Source organism: Mycteria americana, chromosome 2 (assembly GCF_035582795.1).
Source record: "Mycteria americana isolate JAX WOST 10 ecotype Jacksonville Zoo and Gardens chromosome 2, USCA_MyAme_1.0, whole genome shotgun sequence".
In the NCBI taxonomy this organism is placed as follows: domain Eukaryota; kingdom Metazoa; phylum Chordata; class Aves; order Ciconiiformes; family Ciconiidae; genus Mycteria; species Mycteria americana.
This window is the reverse complement of record NC_134366.1, coordinates 5,777,090-5,795,440: the sequence shown is the minus strand read 5'-3', so window position 1 is coordinate 5,795,440 and position 18,351 is coordinate 5,777,090. Positions and strand designations below refer to the sequence as shown.

The following is an 18,351-nucleotide window of genomic DNA, read 5'->3' as shown; positions in this document are numbered from 1 at the left end:
CTCCGATCGAAGTCTCTCTGGCAAACAGTAGAGCAGCAGCAATTATTTCCCAGATTTTACATAACTCTCCTTCTGAATATATTCCTTGAATGAGACTTTTTTTTTTTTTTTTTTTTTTTTTGGCAACGGTTTGTTTTTTTAAACTTGTGGTTGTTTTTTCTTCAGAAGCATGGGGTAAGTGATCCAGAATTTGTCATCCACCACATCTCCCCGCTCTCTTTCTGCAGCATTGCTCCCTACAATGCAGTCTTCTGGTCTCTATTCATATATTTGATCTGCTTGGATTTATCACACAGGGAGATCTCCCTGCTCACATCTCTAATTTTAATCATCACGGGGAAAACTCACCTCTACTCCTCACGGTGTTTCCACTGCAGATCACTTCTCCGTGGCTTCAGAGACCCATCACCTACACCGCTTCCCCGGTTTGGCTGGGAGACCACCAGTCAGGTGTGACTGTATCCACAGCCCCATTGACAACAACGTAATTTTGCATGGAGCTTCCCTAAAATAACAGCGGTGTTTAAAATAGTGCCCCTCTTTTACCTTCCTCTAGCACGATAATTCGATTCATTCAAGACAGTAACCAAAACCATGCGGGAAAGGGTTCTCCCTGGGGGAAACTGCATTAAGAAATGATCTTTGGAAAGCTCCCCCAAGCCCACCGAGCTTAAGTTAGATGACTTTGAGACAGGAGGGTTTATTTCTTTCCATGGGGCTTTGGGCATGACTAAAGCAATTTCTGCTCAAATTTCCTGTAAGCAATGAGGTTTGGATCAGGCTGGGGGAGCTGAAGGATGAGCAAAGCTATGTTACATACCTCTGGACAGGCAACCAATGGAGACAAACATACCCTGGAGCAGATAACAGCAGAGAAAACACCAACCTCAAGATACGACTTTTTGGCCGTTACCACCCAATGACTTGGGCTGACCTGCGATGAGGGAGACTTCTCCCATGACAGTTTTTCCCAGCAAAAAGCATCTGACGTTATTTTTCCTGATTTTCAATGATTTCCAACTCAGACAGCGAGCGTGTTGTTGAAGTGCTTTGAAGTTGCTGCCTTTGTTGTAGATCTGAAGGCAGCTCCGGTACCTGAGAGCTTACGCTTCCCATCCTCCCACCTACGTTAGCCTGATAAGGCCCTTCGCCCCTCCTACCTTGCCACTGTGCATTCTTGAATAGAGCATCAGGATAAGCTCTGAACAGACATTTAGGAAAACAGGACTGTGCCTTCACACAATTTAGAGCCTTGGATTGGGACCGTTTAGAAATCAGCATCTCTCTCCGCTTCTTTTCCTTGAATAGTGGTTTAGGCCAGCTGCAACTTAAAATTGAATGTTCAGAGGCCAAAGAGAGCTCATTGGTACTGTAGCAGCCTTTGTTTTCCCGTATCTGTGTTTTTTTCATTACAGTAGTGCAGCTTATTTCTAACAGCCCTTAGACCAGCTCTCGAGGCTGTTAGCAGATAAAAGTAATTAGGCTATAGTTGCTGTTCATTTAAGGAAAAAATGGGAAATAATAATCACAGAACTGTTTTGAACTTTGAAAATGCTATTAAAAAATCTGACATTTTTTCATGGCTCTACAGTTGGCCATAAAACAGGAGAGGTGAGCAGAAAGTGCGTCGGACTTTGCGGTTTGTTTTGATAAAAGATTGGCATTTAAAAAAGCAACTCAGAGCACTTCCACCCGGCTCTAATTGCCGTCGTTACAGAAGAACCAGCTCTCCAGAGCGTGGAGTACAGCAGCGGGAGGTCACAGCACAGAGAATCCTGCTCCGCGTCACACCTTTCCTGGCAGAGTTCTCTCAGCGGTGCCATGGCAGGCAGGATCTCTTCTCCTACAGTGAAACCTCTGATGTCCCAGACCAAAGCTAGAAGTCTCCAGGAGCAAACACGCATTCCCCCTCCACCAAAATGACCCGCTGGAGCTCACCTCGCACTTGTTAGTCCTCTCCTCTTGCAGGAGAGACGCTTCCCTACAGCAACTTTCACCTTAACTATCGTATTGCATCAAGATTGCTCCTCACTCCAAGAGAGACATTGAGGTGCTGGAGCGTGTCCAGAGAAGGGCAACGAAGCTGGGGAAGGGTCTGGAGCACAAGGCTGATGGGGAGCGGCTGAGGGACCTGGGGTTGTTTAGCCTGGAGAAAAGGAGGCTGAGGGGAGACCTCATCGCTCTCTACAGCTGCCTGAAAGGAGGGTGTAGAGAGGTGGGGGTCGGTCTCTTCTCCCAGGTAACAAGTGATAGGATGAGAGGAAATGGCCTCAAGTTGCGCCAGGGGAGGTTTAGACTGGATATTAGGAAATTTTACTTCACTGAAAGGGTTATCAAGCCTTGGAACAGGCTGCCCAGGGAAGTGGTTGAGTCGCCGTCCCTGGAGGTATTTAAAGGACGTTTGGATGAGGTGCTTAGGGACGTGGTATAGTGGTGGGCTTGGCAGTGTTAGGTTTACGGTTGGACTCTATGATCTTAAAGGTCATTTCCAACCTATACAAATCTGTGATTATGATTCTGTGAAGATTCTTTTATAAGCTACAGCTGAGGCTCAGTCATGACCCGGGGTTGCTCCAGACATTGCACTGCTGTTTCAGATTTCCAGCTTCTGCTGAAAATAATTCAGCAAGAGCAAGCCCCTACCATGAGGCAAGAGATGGGAGGTTTGTAAAGCCTGGTGGATGGGCCACCTCGAGGCGGTGTGCTGCATCTGGCGTCGATACCTGTGGGGAAGCAGAGACAGAAGATGGTTTGTGATTTTATACCAGGATGGTTTGTGATTTTATACCATTCTTATGCAAAGAATTTATTTTGATCAGTGAACCCAAGGTGTTCTAGCGCATGGCTGTTACATGAGCACAGCCTGGGTAACTCAGACTTAGATCCAAACCAACGCTGATGCAATGGTAAGATATAGAGACACAAGCAAAATTAGGCTTTTAAGAATACTCTTCCCTCTGGACTTAAGTCCTTCAGCTTTACCAAGGCATAGGCCACTGCATTGGATGTGGTTTCTTGTATCACATCAAATTCATTATTTTAAAAACATAGCAAGAAAGCATCAGAGCTGGCAACCTGTTACGAAGAAGACGTTAAAAGAAGAACTTGATTTTCTGCAAAGTTGTAATTTAGAAAATCTAAAGCAGCCAGAAAAACTGGTTCCTTTTGCTGCCTGTAGCGGACTCACCGCAGGCAGATGAAAAGCATTTCTCCCCCAGCTCCTAAAGCATGGATTTTCAGCAGTGCCAGGGTGATATGGAATCAAATGCAACAAGGCTGCAGCCTTTACAGAAGATATAAGAAAATATATTATTTGTGGATTTTTTTTACCCCTTGGACAATGGGAGCCTGGATAATTTCCTTCCTTTCCATCAGAGTGAAGGTGAGAAGTGCCTGTGCCCCAACAGCATCCAAGCAACTGAAATGATTCAAGGTGAAACAGGATCTTAGAGAGATCAGAGCCACATTTAACATCAAGTCATTAACTGGAGCCTGACCTTTTCCCTGGCACACAGCGTATCTCTGTAAAGGTTGGGAGACAGCTCTCAAGGAATTTTTCTCCATTTAATTTAAATTCTCCATATTGGCTGGGTTACGTTAATCAAGTTGCACCGTCATTCTGCATCTCATGGGGAATATGTATTCGCAGATAATCTGATTTTTGGAGCACAGAGATTGTCTTTGTCTTGCTAACAGAGATGCAGGCGTTACTTGCAGTAGCCTCCCCTGACGCCCAGTACCCCCAGGGCCCCGCGCGGCTGGAGGCTGCCTGTGATGGGCAAAGCTGTCACCTAGAAAAGCCAGGAATTTGGCCCAGGCAAGGATCCCAGCCTGGGACTTAACTTTCAAGGCAGCCTCCCCCTCACCACGGGAAGGCAGGAAAACCTGCGGTGCTTAGTTACATCCACAAGAACGACCTTTTTCACTCTTTGTGAGAGCAGCTTATACTAATAAACATACCGATTCGAGGCTAAAGCCGCGTCTTGTCGAAATATTTGGATGGTTGTAAGAGGATGAATTAACCTTCAGGTTAAACACAAGCGATTCACCCCACAGCGCATCATGTTCCTCGGTGAAGCCAGACAGGGTTTGCTTCTCCCACACGCATCTGGAAACACCCATCAGCATCGCTCGGCCCCATGTTGTCTCATCAGTGAACGCTCATCTTCCCTTCTAGTAACACTGTTTCTCTAATCAAGTGGCAATATGGGCAAAATAAAAATATTCTGATTGAATGAGAAGAGCGGTTTCGCCCCCCAGAATTAACAAGGAGCAGGATTGCAAGGGGTTTAGCGTGACCTCCGATCCAGATGTTTTGCACTTGGAGAAGTAAAACTCCAAGTAAGCTTGGAGAACCTCAGGGAAATCTGTTCATTCCTCTAAAAGAAAGGGCAAAAGAGGGGGGAACAACCAAGCCAGAAGCAAATAGCGTGTCCAAGGTAAGCTGGAGTGTTTGTAGCAGAGCTGGGGGTGATACCCTGGTTGGATGAATCCTCATCGGCTGCTGGAGCCGCAGAGCCCTCCTCCTTCGCCAGGACAGGTGGCCGCCCCATTCCCAGAGACAGCCAGGCAGGAGGTGGAAGATGGTGGGAATCGTAGAATCAAAGAACAGCCCAGGTTGGAAGGGATCTCGAAAGATCATCTGGTCCAACCTTTGGTGGGAAGGGGAGCCTAGATGAGGTTATCTAGCACCCTGTCCAGTCGCATCTTGAAAACCTCTAGCGATGGGGACTCCACCACCTCCCTGGGGAGGTTGTTCCCGTGACTGACTGTTCTCACTGTAAAAAACTTCTCTCTTATGTCAAGATAAAACCTCTCTCAGTGCAACTTGTACCCATTCCCCTTTGTCTTCTCCATGACTTGTTGTGAAGAGCGCCTCCATACTCTTTGTAGCCACCTTTTAAGTACTGGAATGCTGTGATGAAGTCCACCCTGAACCTTCTCTTCTCCAGGCAGAAGAGACCTAACTCCTTCAGTCTTTCCTCATAGGGTACGTTCTTCCAGGTGGGAGGTGCAACTGAAAACGCAATGAGAGCAAAAAGCCAAGGACATGGGCTGCAAGGCGGGCTCACGGGTTGCAAAACCACCTTCTCGCAGCAAATGAGCGTGTTGGGCACGTGGAACCAGATGAGGCACTGACGGGGAGATGCGGCCCTGCAAGCGTGGTCCATTCCCTGGCAGATGCTGCATTTCTGGCCCAGCCTCAAACCCTCTCCTCGCCCGGCTGCCGTCCCCCCTCGCCCCCGCGCGCTGGCTGCGGTCTCGGCCGCGCCGCGGGCATCGCGCACGGCTCAGTGCACACGTGCCGGCGGGGAAGCGGAAGAGGCGCGGGGAGCGATGCCTTGTTACACACCTGCCAGCTTGGCACCGGATTTCTTTCTTCTTTTTTTTCCCCCCCTCCTGGAGACTTAACATTTGTCCACAGCTCTCGTGATGTACTTCAGCCAAATCCCGAACAATTTAAAATGTTGTTGCTTTTAAAAAAAAGAAAAAAAGAAAAAGAAAAAGGTTAGCAGCAAAGCTTTGGGAGGAAAAAAAGGTTTATCGCGCTAGGGAAGGTGTAACGACTCAACTGTTTGAGAAGTACCGATTTCTCTCTTTATTTTTCATGCACTGATTGTATGATTCTGCATTTTCATGGAAGAAAAAAATAAAGAGTAACTAAAATTATCATGAATACTTACTGCCCTGCATTCAGTTGTGGAGACACCCGTTCCTTTTGCAAAGGAAACTCATCATTCATTGGGCCAATGAAGAAATTGCCTCTGAAATACCAAGAGATTTTTAACTGAAGGAAGACATCACCCATGGACCTGTGGAGTGCAACCCTGGCAGGAGATTGAGATACCAAAGTTGTGGTGATGCTTTTACTTGAGATAATGTCTTTTAAATTTCCTTTACGGTGCCTTTAAAAGCCAACGCTGCACAGCTGCACCATCTCGTGGTGTGACCAAGCCCTGCATGGCCCAAGCCTTTAAAACCCTCTTTGTTTTCGTAAGACTTTGATCACGGATGTATAAAAGCCAAGGGTTCCCACCACCAGGCCATGCCGCAGCTTGGCCCACCGCAGTCCAGCTCCGCAAAGTCACCCCGGGTCTCCCCCAGCTCCCGTCCCGTCTGCCCGCTCATCCTCCTCTCCGGATGCAGTAGCCCCACCATTTTCTGACCACGACCATCATCATCCCAAATATTTGTTCACATCCCTCCAGTTATTATTTCGAAATCTATTCAGCAGATTAGAGATCAGGCCAGTGAAGTACTACTCATCTGAACCTGCCTTAACTGAATTACTAAGATGCGTTACAGAGGACTCCGATGAGATCAAGGCTCCACTCACTATTTAGAGAAAATATTGAAAGATTAAGGGTCACAGAGCTACGTAGCCCCCTGACGCAGAGCCAAGGGCAGGACCTCAAATGCTCGGTCTTAGCCCTACTCTTAACACAGCACATAGCCCTGCTAAGCTAGAAATGGGCTCGGGTCTCAACAAAAATCTTCCTCTCTTCTCCTCATAAATGCATTTGCTCAGGAAGGAACAAAATGGCCCAAGACACCAGATGTTATGCCTGAAAATTTCAGGTGCTTAAAAACACACATAAATTTTACCTGTATCTACGGTTCTCAACCTCTCACTGTATGGCATGTAGTAACCAGGTCATTAGGATAGATTATAAAAAAATTCTAAAAATATTTATAAAATTATTTTCCTATTAAAAACACACACAAAAATATGGCAGACTTTCATATTTCTGTGGGTTAATCTGCTAGCACGTGCTTAATTTACACCAAACTTCTTCAGCATGATACTTACTTCCATGCTACCGTCTGAAGACCTAACTCAAGAGACATGTGCCAGATGAAAAGCAGCTTCACATGGTCACCTTGAACCAATTCAAGTAAAAGGTAGCTCCCCCAGTTCCCTCCAGTTTGCTTAGGGTATAAATGCTGCTTGACTGTAGACTGGTCATCACTGGTTAACCCAAGGCCAGCATCAGGTCACCTGCTCAAAATCACCACTGACGGATGTACTCGCCACAGGCATTTCCAAGTGCTCCCAGATGCCACTGTAGCCTGGAAGAAAAGGCAGTGACATGCCTCCTGATCTGCACTCAGGCCAGCCCTTCGCTGTGCAAACCTAGGGCAGCCAGGTGAGGAATTCACCTTCTGCTTCGTGAGGTGCCCTTGAACGCAGTACGAGGGATGCAGCACGCAGGAACTCAACGCGGGTTGTATGGGAAACCCCAGTAGCCCGCATCGCCTGTCTTCTCCCAGCACCTCATCCCCACCCCATAATCCAGGATCTTGCTTCTTTCTCATCTCCAGCTTATGTACAGGCTTCAGCGGCTTTGGAAGCAGCGAGATTGTTTAATTCAAATCTCAGCAGGTTAACAAAGAAAGAATGGGAACTGAACCTACCTGCCAAATATGCTGCTAGAGGAAGAAGCCCTTGATGCTTAGCAGTCAAGACTTTAATCTTTATTGAAGCCCAGCAAGGCCAAAGAGTTGGGACAGGAATGGAATGAGGAGAACTTTCTGGCCTAATTCTATAAAGTTTTTGCTCCCCCCCCACCCCGTATTTCCCCAAGGAGAACAGCATATGGAAGGGAGAGGGGCATTTCTGGGGGCGGACCTCAACTATATGCATTACCAGACATGAAGAGGATGAAAAAAATAACACAGTTTATTGTCAAACTGAATCAAAGCATGGAAAAAAAAATCACGAAGTTACACTGTAAAGAAATTTGGTTTTCATCACAAAAGCTCATTAAAATCTGACAAAGAAAACAACCCATTGTCAAGCCAGTAACTCCTCCAACAACCCTCAGACTCTTCGAGTGCAACATTTATTGAAATGCTGGGAATTCATAGGTGGTATACATTGCATTTGTACGAACAAAATGATCAACCCCCACGATCGGCAAGAACAGTGGTTCTCAGAGGGGGTGACATGCTTCTGGCTTAACGGTGACTCCTCTGTTTGCCTTCAAGTAGCAACAGCCTCGTCCTAGCCGGAGTCCAGCCCGAGACGATGGCTAAGGCTGACGGGGGCCAGCTGCGTTTCATTTCTTTGTCCAGCATTTTCCTGCAATTTACATCCTGATCGAATGTGTCTACATCACTAAATTAAAAGGCGGTTGCAAAATTAAACGATGCCAGGCGCACAGAGAAGAGCGGTGGGAGGTACGATTGCCGCACAGGGTCCGCCAAGGTCCGGGGGATACAGCCAAGCTGACACAGCCATCACCTCAAAAATGCAGTTTGTTGCCGATTTAAGCGATGACCAAATCTAACCTTTTTAAATTGCTGTTTGGGAAGGTGTGTAATTGCAGATGCAGACCTACTCTCTATCAAGTCCAAGATGTTAGTCTACGTCCTGTGCTTCAGAAACGCTGATTAACGTGGCATTAGGCAATTACCGGACAACCTGCTCCTCAGCACAGCTCCCTTCGAAATAGCACTTGAGAAGGCTTTAAACAAAACACGCCTGGAAGCTTTTCAAGTTTGAGTTTGCCAACCTGCCAAAACCAATATATTACCCAAAGATCATTTATTTTTCCAGTAGCTCCCCAGCAGAACCAACAGAGGAGTCCAGGAGAACTTTGCCTGGTCTCCTGCCAGCATAGCTGGGTTGGTAGGAAGTCTGGATGGCGAAGGTCGCTTGCCAGGAAAACTGCTGGAGATTGCAGGATCCCCTGGAGCTGCAGCCCACCTGGAAGAGCCCTATCCCATCTTGCAGGGAATTTCAGAGCAGTTGGCTTTCCTTCTGAGTCAGAACACAATAAAAAGGGGGGAAAAAATATTGGAAAGCATATATGTATATAGACTATGGTGTATTCAGTTTTGAAACACTTACTTTCAATCAGCTAGGATAGAACAACAGTATCTTTCTCACCACTATAAATGAGCTGTTTTATGAATTTTGAAATACTTGTTTTACTGAGTGAAAGGCATCTTTATCCTAAGTAGCAGCTACGGAGATTGGTAAAACTAAAAAAAAAAAAAACAAACCCGAAAACAAAAACCAAAAAACCCCTAAAAAAATCAAAACCCCAACCCACCAGTACAAAATAAAGGCAGTCTAGGTCATTCCAACCGATCACAGGAATAACTAAAAAATATTTTTAATTGCAACTAATGTGCTATCTTGAGCCAGCTGCTTATTCTAACAGGCCTGAGGTTTTCTGCTCATAAAGCATTAATAATATGTGCCTTTTCCTAGAAAGGAAGGCTCTGCCTAAGTCTTACTGTGTCAGATAAAAAGTCTCAAAATAGACTTTCCAACCAAATAAAGTGTTTTATTCAGATATTCATTTGGATATGGCAGTGATGTTAAGAACAGCTATTCAAGTAGCTGAAGTAAGCCCTTCAAAAGAAGTCACACAGCTTTGAGACTTGAACAAATTATTGTATGATCTCATCCAAGAGATCTAAATAGCTGGAACATTTGCCAGAGTCACCACCAATTTATTTAGCAGAGTTCATCAGTAGTTCATCAGCTCTGTTTGCACAAGCAGGTGCCAGGGCAGTCAATAAGGAGTCCTATACATGACTTACAAAGAGGAGAGGGGGAGGAGAGTGGAACAGAGATGGGTGATTTTGCTCTCTAACACGGATGTGCATGAGCAGGAATAAAGTCCCTGTCAAATTAGGGCAGTGACTATTACTGAGGGAGAAGTGCAGAAATTCTTTTTCCCAGAGAAGTATTACATGCACAAGTAACTATATTGTTAAAATTTTTTATTTGTGACAGTAAAGAAACCATTCAATACCTGATTGACAACACTTCTCTCTCCTGAAAACACTCATATGGTATCTGTAGTGTTTCTCAAGTATCGCTGGATTGTTCATTGCATTAAAGTGTAAACAGCTCCATTATTAGGAAAAAAAAAAAGAAAAAAAGAAACATTTCCATTGCTTACTCCTCTGTTAAGAAGTTCCCAATAGATCTTTAACAAGAAAGAAAAAAAGTCAGCTGGAATTTTACAATATAATGTGAAACAGAAAACTGACAGCTGGTTTTGCATAGTTAGCCCAGAGATTTTGAAGCAATTGTCCCACGCAAGTCTCACCTGCCCTCCTTGCCCCACAAAGGCATAACATCACAGCACCTTGGAAATCAGAGGCACAAACTTGTTTTTGTTTTACAAATAGGGCTGTGCGGTACTGTGTTTTATTAGTTTAAAAAGAATCTGTAAAACATAGGATTATGTGTTTGTAAATTATATAGCTACAGAATTCTTGTACACTGAAATTTCAAGAGCTGCAACATCAGTACACACCAGTGTCATTTAGATACTTTATTGTCCCCAACCAGTCTAATCAAAATCATGCTGTGATAAAGTGATTGCATACACTGATAACCAAATCTCTTCAGGTGTTGAGTTTCTTCCATGTATAACTTTGCTGTTTAAAAAAGATTGAAGGGCAAAACAAATAGACAAATTATTCTTCCAAAGCTACCTAAATGAACACAGCAATATTGTACATTTGCTACGATCTTCCATTCAAAACCTGCCACGCTTCCTGGTGGTTAACAAGTATTCTGCGCACAGCCCTAGTTTACAAATGGCAATTTAATCGTAACACTTCAGTTGAATTTCAAGAATCTAAGGCATTCTGCCTTACAGCTTAATTTAAAAATACCTATACAGGCAAAAAACCTTTTTTAACCCGACATAAAAAGGACAACAGAACTTCAGGCCAGGCAGCGTTTCTTTAGCTGAACAGAATGACCAACTGGAAAAGACTTTTTAATACTTCTATAATATCCAGAAATAGAATTGAAACCCAGGGTTTATAACAGCCCTGGTGACCTGCATGCGTTAACTGCACTTCAAAATATGTAAGAGATTTAGGAAATAAGTATTTTTTCCTATTTTAATTTTTAAAATCTTGTATTTAAAATACAATCAAATACCCGTATTGCAAATTTTACAAACATTCCACTTATTATCTGACTTTATGGACAGAACTATATTGCTTTGTTAAAATCTAGAAACTCTAAGTATATAGCGTATGTATATTCACGCAAACTTAACACTTGAAATTTCAAGTACAATGATAGTGTCAAAATAAACAACTATGACAGTTTGATCCCTTTGGCCAAATCTGAATACCCAGGGAAGTCCAAACCTGACTGCAGAGCACTCCAAGTTTTATTTCAATGGGAATGAGTTTAAAAAAAAAAAATCATCAGAAGTTATAGAAAATACTCTTAAAATACTAGCAGAGATCAAACTGTTGCTAAGTTTTTTACCTTTGTATTGTCACCAAGTGTCATTTTAATGCTGTACTAAGTTAAAATAAGTTGGTTTGTTTTTTTTTTTTTTTTTTTAAATCTGTGGATTTCAAGAGCCAAAATAAACACTACAGAACAAGTATGGTTGTACAGAACATCATCAGAACCGTTCTTCCAGAAGCTGGTGCAGAAGTTCAGTTGTCCATTATATGCGGATTTTAAAACAATACAAGACACTTTAATAATCAACATTCATTCACAGACTTAAGGCAACTGGTTCATGAAATCGCTGCTTTCATAAATGCAAACTAATGACATGGTTCGTCTCACGTACAACAGGTAACAACCATTAAATGGTAATGTCTCGGTGGGGTTATTTATTGTCTAATTGGAAGATTGTTTGGTCTAATGCTAGCGAGAAAGTCTTTGAATTTTTTCAGCCATTCCTATCATACCTGCACAACTAACTACAACCTGAATACTTCCCTGCAATATGTATTTGAAGCCTAGAAGCTACAAACACAGTTGAAAATACTGCTCAGAGAACAACTTTTTGGCAGCTTACAGTTTCATTACTCTGAAGTCAAATACAAAATTAAACAATCTTAAACTGAAAGTAAACGTTAATGGACTAACCAGAATCCATACGTCCTTTTTTTTTTTTTTTTCAAACAACGTAGGTTTTAAAATTTGACAGTTTTGTCTTTTGTTGTGGCACAGAATTATACAGTACTAAGGTAATGCCAAGTGGTAAGAAAACAAAATGGTGATGCCGTACAGACTCACGAGCGTCATGGGACTGCCTCCACCATCCCTCGCTACCAGACACAGCTGGAGCACAGCTGCACTGCAAGGGGGCAAGTCACCTTTCAGTTTTATACTGCACCTACGACAATCTACTCACTGCCTGTGTAGGCTGGCCTGCCCTTCTATGAATGAATTTGTTAAGCTGCTTCACCAGTGTTTTAGACAAGGATGACAATCCCAGTCCATCGCAAAAAAATTTTTTCCAAGTCGTCAAGACTTTGAGAAAAACAGAAAAGGCAAAGGGGATCTACTATGCGGAATTTAGCGCAAGGCTAATTAGAAGCACCAACCACTCCATTTAGTTTTCTCTGATGACAGCCAAACATAGCTGTAATTTTTGCGTTTGTAGATTTCTGGTGCGGAAAATAATTAAAAGGTGACACTGGAAAGGAAAAAAAAAATAGGTGTGCTTTGTTCTTCAAAGGCTTAAAATAGTTAAAAGTTATTCTTTTGAAAGGGTACCTATGACACTACAGAAGATACTCAGCAGGTTCTCAGATTCAGAGATGAGACTTACTCAACTCCAAAGCCAGAGGACCACTTTTAGTCTAGGCTAGTAACTTCTGCCCTTCTAGCAAGACTCGATAAAGCTCCCAATCTGTACCTTACACCTTGAAGAAGAAGAAATACAAATCAGAGATATGGGAAAAATACTTTTTGCATTTCTATATATCAAAGAAAGGAGAGGGCTTCATCCCAATTGAAAAAAAAAAAAAAGTCTATAAAAAAAATCCTTTGCAGGTCACCTTTAACTGAGTTCTCTGGTATATCAGATACCATAGGATTAATACATAGGGGTGGGTTATGAAGCCTGCATTTTATTTATTGCCCAAGTTTGCAGCTTACAGAAAATGTTTCATAGCACAGGCACAGTGGCAAAAACAGTATAACAGCCGATGGTCAACTCCATTTGGTGAGTATACAGTAGCAGCAATTAAAAGAAAAAAGTACTCCAAACAGCTCAATACAGATCCAGCTTACCCAGATGGGTTTTTTTAAGAAAAGAATCTTAAACTAATAAATAGACCTCCTCCCCATTCTCCCAAGATAATGGTTTTCCAAAAAACGAGAGGCATGGCAGTTGTGCGTAAGCAGAGACAATAGAACTTCATCTGTCTAGCAGAGAAGGTGCTTTAGATCTATTAACCACCTTATTTTCTCAATTCCGTCATTCCCTAAAACTCAAAACAACTGCAGATATGTTCAAAACTGTGCCCGAAATCGTATCAGTGAAACAACCATGTAATTAACCCAAATCACCCCTCCCACAAATGCTTAAACCTTCTGAGCATGACAAAATGTAATACAACTTAATGTCATTGTGGAGACAGGAACCCAGCATCTTTGTTTCAACTTTTTCCTTTGTTATATATTACAGTGCTCTATAAAATTTTTCCTTTTTCCTTTTAAAGCATTTAGACAATACAAGACTAAAAGATGTCTGGAAATACGTCTTATACAAAAATGAGTTTTTATCTTAAAATAACATTCAAAAAGGCACTTCATTCTGTAAGAAAAAATTCAGAGTCAGGTCAACTGCTCTAAGCAGGGGGGTAAAATTGTCTGCATAGTGGGAGGGGAAGAAAGGGAGAGAAATTCAACTGCTGAAATACAAGCTTCTTTTTTGGCATGTTTTAAGAAAAGCTGATCCAGTAAAAGATGTCCATTTATGAAATTCATTAAAAGAGTCCCATTTAAAATAGCTTCTTTTTTTTTTTTTTCCTTTAAAAAAGTAGTCTGAACACATGACCTTAGGAGTCAGGCTTCTGAAGGCTTAATAGCATCACTCATGATTGTCCTTCGTGTCCAATGTAACAGGAAGATCAAGAGTAGCACTTCTGACAGGGGTGACCTCCCCAAAGCTTACATTTGAAAGAGCTGAAAAAGATGGAGACAGCCTCTAGCAACTGCAATCTAGTAGCAGAAGTCAGTCAAAGTTAAGGGCTACCTGTTGCAGAGTTTATGAAGCATACTGTAAACTTCTTCCTCTTTGCTTAGTCCTTCAAAGAAAGGAATAAGATCTAGCAGCTCTGTGTCTGTCATGTCATCAAACCAGGACTGCACAGGCACCTGAAACAAAGCAACCAATAAATACTAAGGTGACTTTATGAGGTGAAGAACATGTGAGTTTTGCCTATGTTATGTCCTGTAATACTCACTGCCACCACAGTAAGGCAAATTGCTAGTCATTAGCATTCAAGCGGAGTACCAGGTTGAAGTCTACATTTTCCAGTATGCAACATCAACCCCAAATCCAACTGTAAAACAGTTGACCTTCCAAATCCAACTGTGAAACAGTTGACATGCAGCTGACCTTCTCCTACATGTCCAGTAACCTACATGACTCAACGCCGGATAGCTCAATTTGCTCTGTCTCCTTGATATTCAGAATAGACTGGAAGGAACATTATGACAGGTTATGAAGCTGTACTGACACTTTATTTACGGGCAAGTCTTTTTTTCCCCCTCTAAGTATTATCAGTGTGAGTCACTAAACAGAGGCATGCAGCAACAACCCCTTCTGGCATGAGGTTGCAGAGGAAATATTTAAACAGCGAGTACGGAACAGTTCTCTCATTAAAATATAAGACCTTGGGAGTGCGTTCAGGAAATAATGCATATAACACCACTTCTTAAATATGTGGGCTGGATTTGGGGAAGCAGTTCTGTGTATCTTCACTATGGAAGTATACTGACGTCTTTTAAAGACTATCTTGGATCTTGTTACGAGCTCTGGTTTCTGCAGAGACTCGAATATCAGTTAGCTAACAGCACTTTCCTATACATGATTAAACCACTCTGACAAGGCCCTTAATTTCATCTCCCAAATTTCTACAGCTCATTATTTTCTTGGCACTGAATTCCAAGATACCAAAGGACGATCTGGATCAGGGTTTTAATTTTAACCATGAACATAAATTAGAGCTACAGCTCCTGGTTATTATAAATAGCAACTTTAAACCATGCATGGCACCAACCAGAAAAATGTTTTCACCCAATCATTTAGGGCATCGCAGTATTAGGATCTGAATTTAAAAGCTGATTGCTGCAAGATAAATAGCTCACGTAAAAAAAAAAAAGCTATTCCAGAGAGGCAGGACCATGCAAAACAGTGTTCCTGATAAAAATTTCCTCTGTTAATTTTAACAGTTCACAAAAAAGGCAGCCTAAAAACATCAAAGAAAACATTGCACAGCCTGGTTGTTTAAAAGTCAGTAGATTTAAGACGAGTTCCAGCTTGCTATCCTGGCAGCTGCAAAACAGATGTGAGCATCTGTACCGATTGCAGCAATGGATGGAGCAAGTGCCAGACCATTCCATCAGTTTCTGGAGCAGATAGGAAACACACAGTGAAAATGCGCATTGCTCCTGATTATTCTCCCTTAAGTACTGTTGCCTGCCTTTTATCCTTATTCCTAAAACTTGATGAACTTGTTGACTAACATTTCTAATTATGAAGCAAGTTATCACAAAAATACTTGAAAGGAGGAGCATAACAACACAACAGGATCTTGATTTTTTTCTTCCCCTTAGCCACAAATACAGAACTCAGACAGTAACCAGTAAAGCATTAATTATCTTGTCTAATAAAATATTTTCATTCACACAATGAAAAAAGATGGAGTACCAAAAGCAGTTCCAGTAAACCATCCTTTCTGTAATCACCAGTCCAAAGAACAAAAACTATGCTGGAGGACAGCTTCGCTTTTTAGAGCTAGGTTCTAGACTGTTTGCTATTTCTCAAAACTGATGGACTTCACGCCAAATGCTAAAACTGAAAGCAGGTGAACAGTCATGACTGTGACACACTGTCAAGATCAGTTTGCCCTAGTCCTTCACCATTCGGCAGTGAATACTAGAACCTACCTGCAGTCTAAGAAAATAGGGAAACTGATATAAGTTAGCGTTCTGAAAGGCTTTCTGAATCAGAAAGTCTGGGCAAGGACCAGAAAGATAAAGTTACGCTTGAGTACTTTGAATACTAAGAATACTTACTGCATTTTCAGGATGGAAGATGTAAGATGCAGGAGAATTATCTACTATAATAACTTTACTCAGCTCACGTCCCAGTCGACTCAGATCCTTCACATAATTTCCTCGGTGGAAAACACAGGATTCTCTAAAGAGCCTTGCCCTGAACACACCCCAGCGATCCAGTAAGTCGGCTACTGGGTCTGCATACTTAAAAATAGAAGTTAGAAACATGAAGTTAGCAATGTGCAGATAAGGCTAATTCACAGAACTATACAAAGACAGGACACAAAATAATTTCAGATAAAATGCCCTTTCTTCATTTTCTTCCCTCCTCCTTGTTAATTAACTTAAATGCCTCCAAACCTGAAGTGATTAATAGAGAGATAACACAAAAGCAGCACGGTTATCTTTCTATGGAAGGCTACCTTGCATTGTAATGTTTTCTGTGATTTATCAATTAGGTTTTATTCTTAGGGCCAACTTATAGTTACCCTAGGAGTTACCTAGAAGTTGACGGATCTAGAGATCTCACCTAACATCACCATAAAACCAGCCAATGCTAACAGAAAATCTATATGAAGCCATTTCCACAGCCGATTCATTTCCATGTGCCTCTGAAGATAAACTGCAACGAACGCATCTGAGCTTGATGTAGCTTTTTCAAATGATGCCCTTGGAACGACTGGGTCAGTAAGAATCTTAAGATTACCAAATTGCATAATTGGGCCATAAAAGATCAGACAAAGATGTTATTAGGAAAAATGCCCATGTACAATACTAGGAAATTCTCATTTTATATATAAGATGATACTTTAAGTGAGGCACAGCTTAGAATCCAACAATTTATATAAACTGTCCAAGGGAAAGTATCCAAATAAACCAGAACATGAAATAACCATGTACTTGAAAATGGTAGTTATAACTTATTTTTGCAGGATAGGAGTTACCATTTTCCTGTATTTTAAACTGAGAAACAAAATTGATGTTGAAATCAATCATCTTTTGACTATGAAAACTGCTAGACATCTAACTGCAGTATGAAGTTGTTCCATTATTTAGGATTTTCACAATGTGAACAGAAAACGGTAAACAGAGAGCAGGGAAGAATCCTCTGGTAAGAAGGCACTATAGCAGATGAAACAGGGTCCTGTCCCCTTCCACCATCTCTACGCTAGGTTGGAGTAAAAGCTTACTATGCTAGAGCGTTATTTAGAAATAATCAATAAAATTTTACAAACAAGACACCACGAATACAATACATTAAAAGAAGTGAAGAATTTAAGATGTCTACTACTATAACGTCTACCACAAAACTACCTACGAGGTACTACTGCTACTGGAGACCAGAGGGCACAAAATATTCCTGTTGATGTTTCAAGCTTTACAAAATGTCTAATTTTCTAACTCCAGATTGCAACTGCACCTTGACAGAACAAAAATGTGTTCCCAATTTTCAGACGCAGTAAATTTCTGAATCACTGGTTGCTCATGTAGATAGCGTTAAATACAGTGTACTTTATTTCATGCCCAGCTTTAATATACCGCTTTACTCACACGCTATTTGTTCTAATTTCTCACTATAACCATGGTAACTTGTTAGCCTTTCATATTGGCATTATGAGCAATGCATGGAGGCTACATTATGAGACAAGCCCATATGTGAGGGTGTTACCATGGAAACACTTACCCACACACTAGTAGACAAAGTACACACTGTCAGACAAAGAAGCAGAAAAGAAGGGGAAAAATTAAGATAGTACCAACTGTGGAAATACTTAGGCATAGAAAACCCAACCAAAAGTCCACTGACCAGCACCGTAAGGGCTAATGAGATGAAGAGAGGAACAAACCTTGGCTAGACTGGCTGTGAAGAGTACACATTCAAAGAGCTCTCCCATCCTCTGAAGAAACTCATCCACATGTGGTCGTTTCAATACATAGACCTGGAACGACAATGACTATTTAGGTCAAATGGTGTTTAAGGTAAAAAAAAAAAAAACCACAAAAACGAAACAAACCCCCAAACACTCCTGTAATCCTAACACTTGAAGAAACAAAAGTTAGCGTGGAAGCAGTTCAAATGAAATGTTGAAAGAAAAAAAAAAAGTATACAAGATAAAAGCAGACATCCAATAATGAGAAATTGAATGCACGGGCTGCCAAGACCCATGCTGATTATGCAATTCCAAATACTGTGCATCATCTGGAGTGATGCTTCTTGAAAAATCTCATTAAAGGCAAAGAGAGACAGTAGGGCTTCTCAAGAAGCGAGGATTCAGATCTCTTAACCGAAACGATTTTGATGCTGGTGTCTTCAGTCCTAAAGGGCT

The 18,351-nt window shown here is 41.9% G+C and overlaps 1 protein-coding gene across 17 annotated transcripts in view; it reads right to left on the bottom strand.

Annotated features, from left to right (window-relative positions):
* Nucleotides 1-5,380: 5,380 nt before the first annotated feature.
* The window catches only part of CTDSPL (CTD small phosphatase like), an 87,998-nt gene continuing 75,027 nt past the window's right edge, over nucleotides 5,381-18,351 (bottom strand). For 3 of the 17 annotated variants that reach the window (XM_075492290.1, XM_075492292.1, XM_075492293.1), the window contains 3 exons: nucleotides 17,872-17,964; nucleotides 16,043-16,228; nucleotides 9,724-14,116 (listed from right to left, as the gene is read on the bottom strand). In XM_075492290.1, coding sequence (XP_075348405.1) covers nucleotides 13,991-14,116; nucleotides 16,043-16,228; nucleotides 17,872-17,964 — 405 coding nt within the window. In that variant the 3' untranslated portion in view covers nucleotides 9,724-13,990. Of the gene's footprint in view, nucleotides 5,475-7,682; nucleotides 8,765-9,723; nucleotides 14,141-16,042; nucleotides 16,229-17,871; nucleotides 17,965-18,351 lie in introns of those variants that run through there. The other 14 variants (XM_075492276.1, XM_075492277.1, XM_075492278.1 and 11 more) reach the window with 14 other exon arrangements.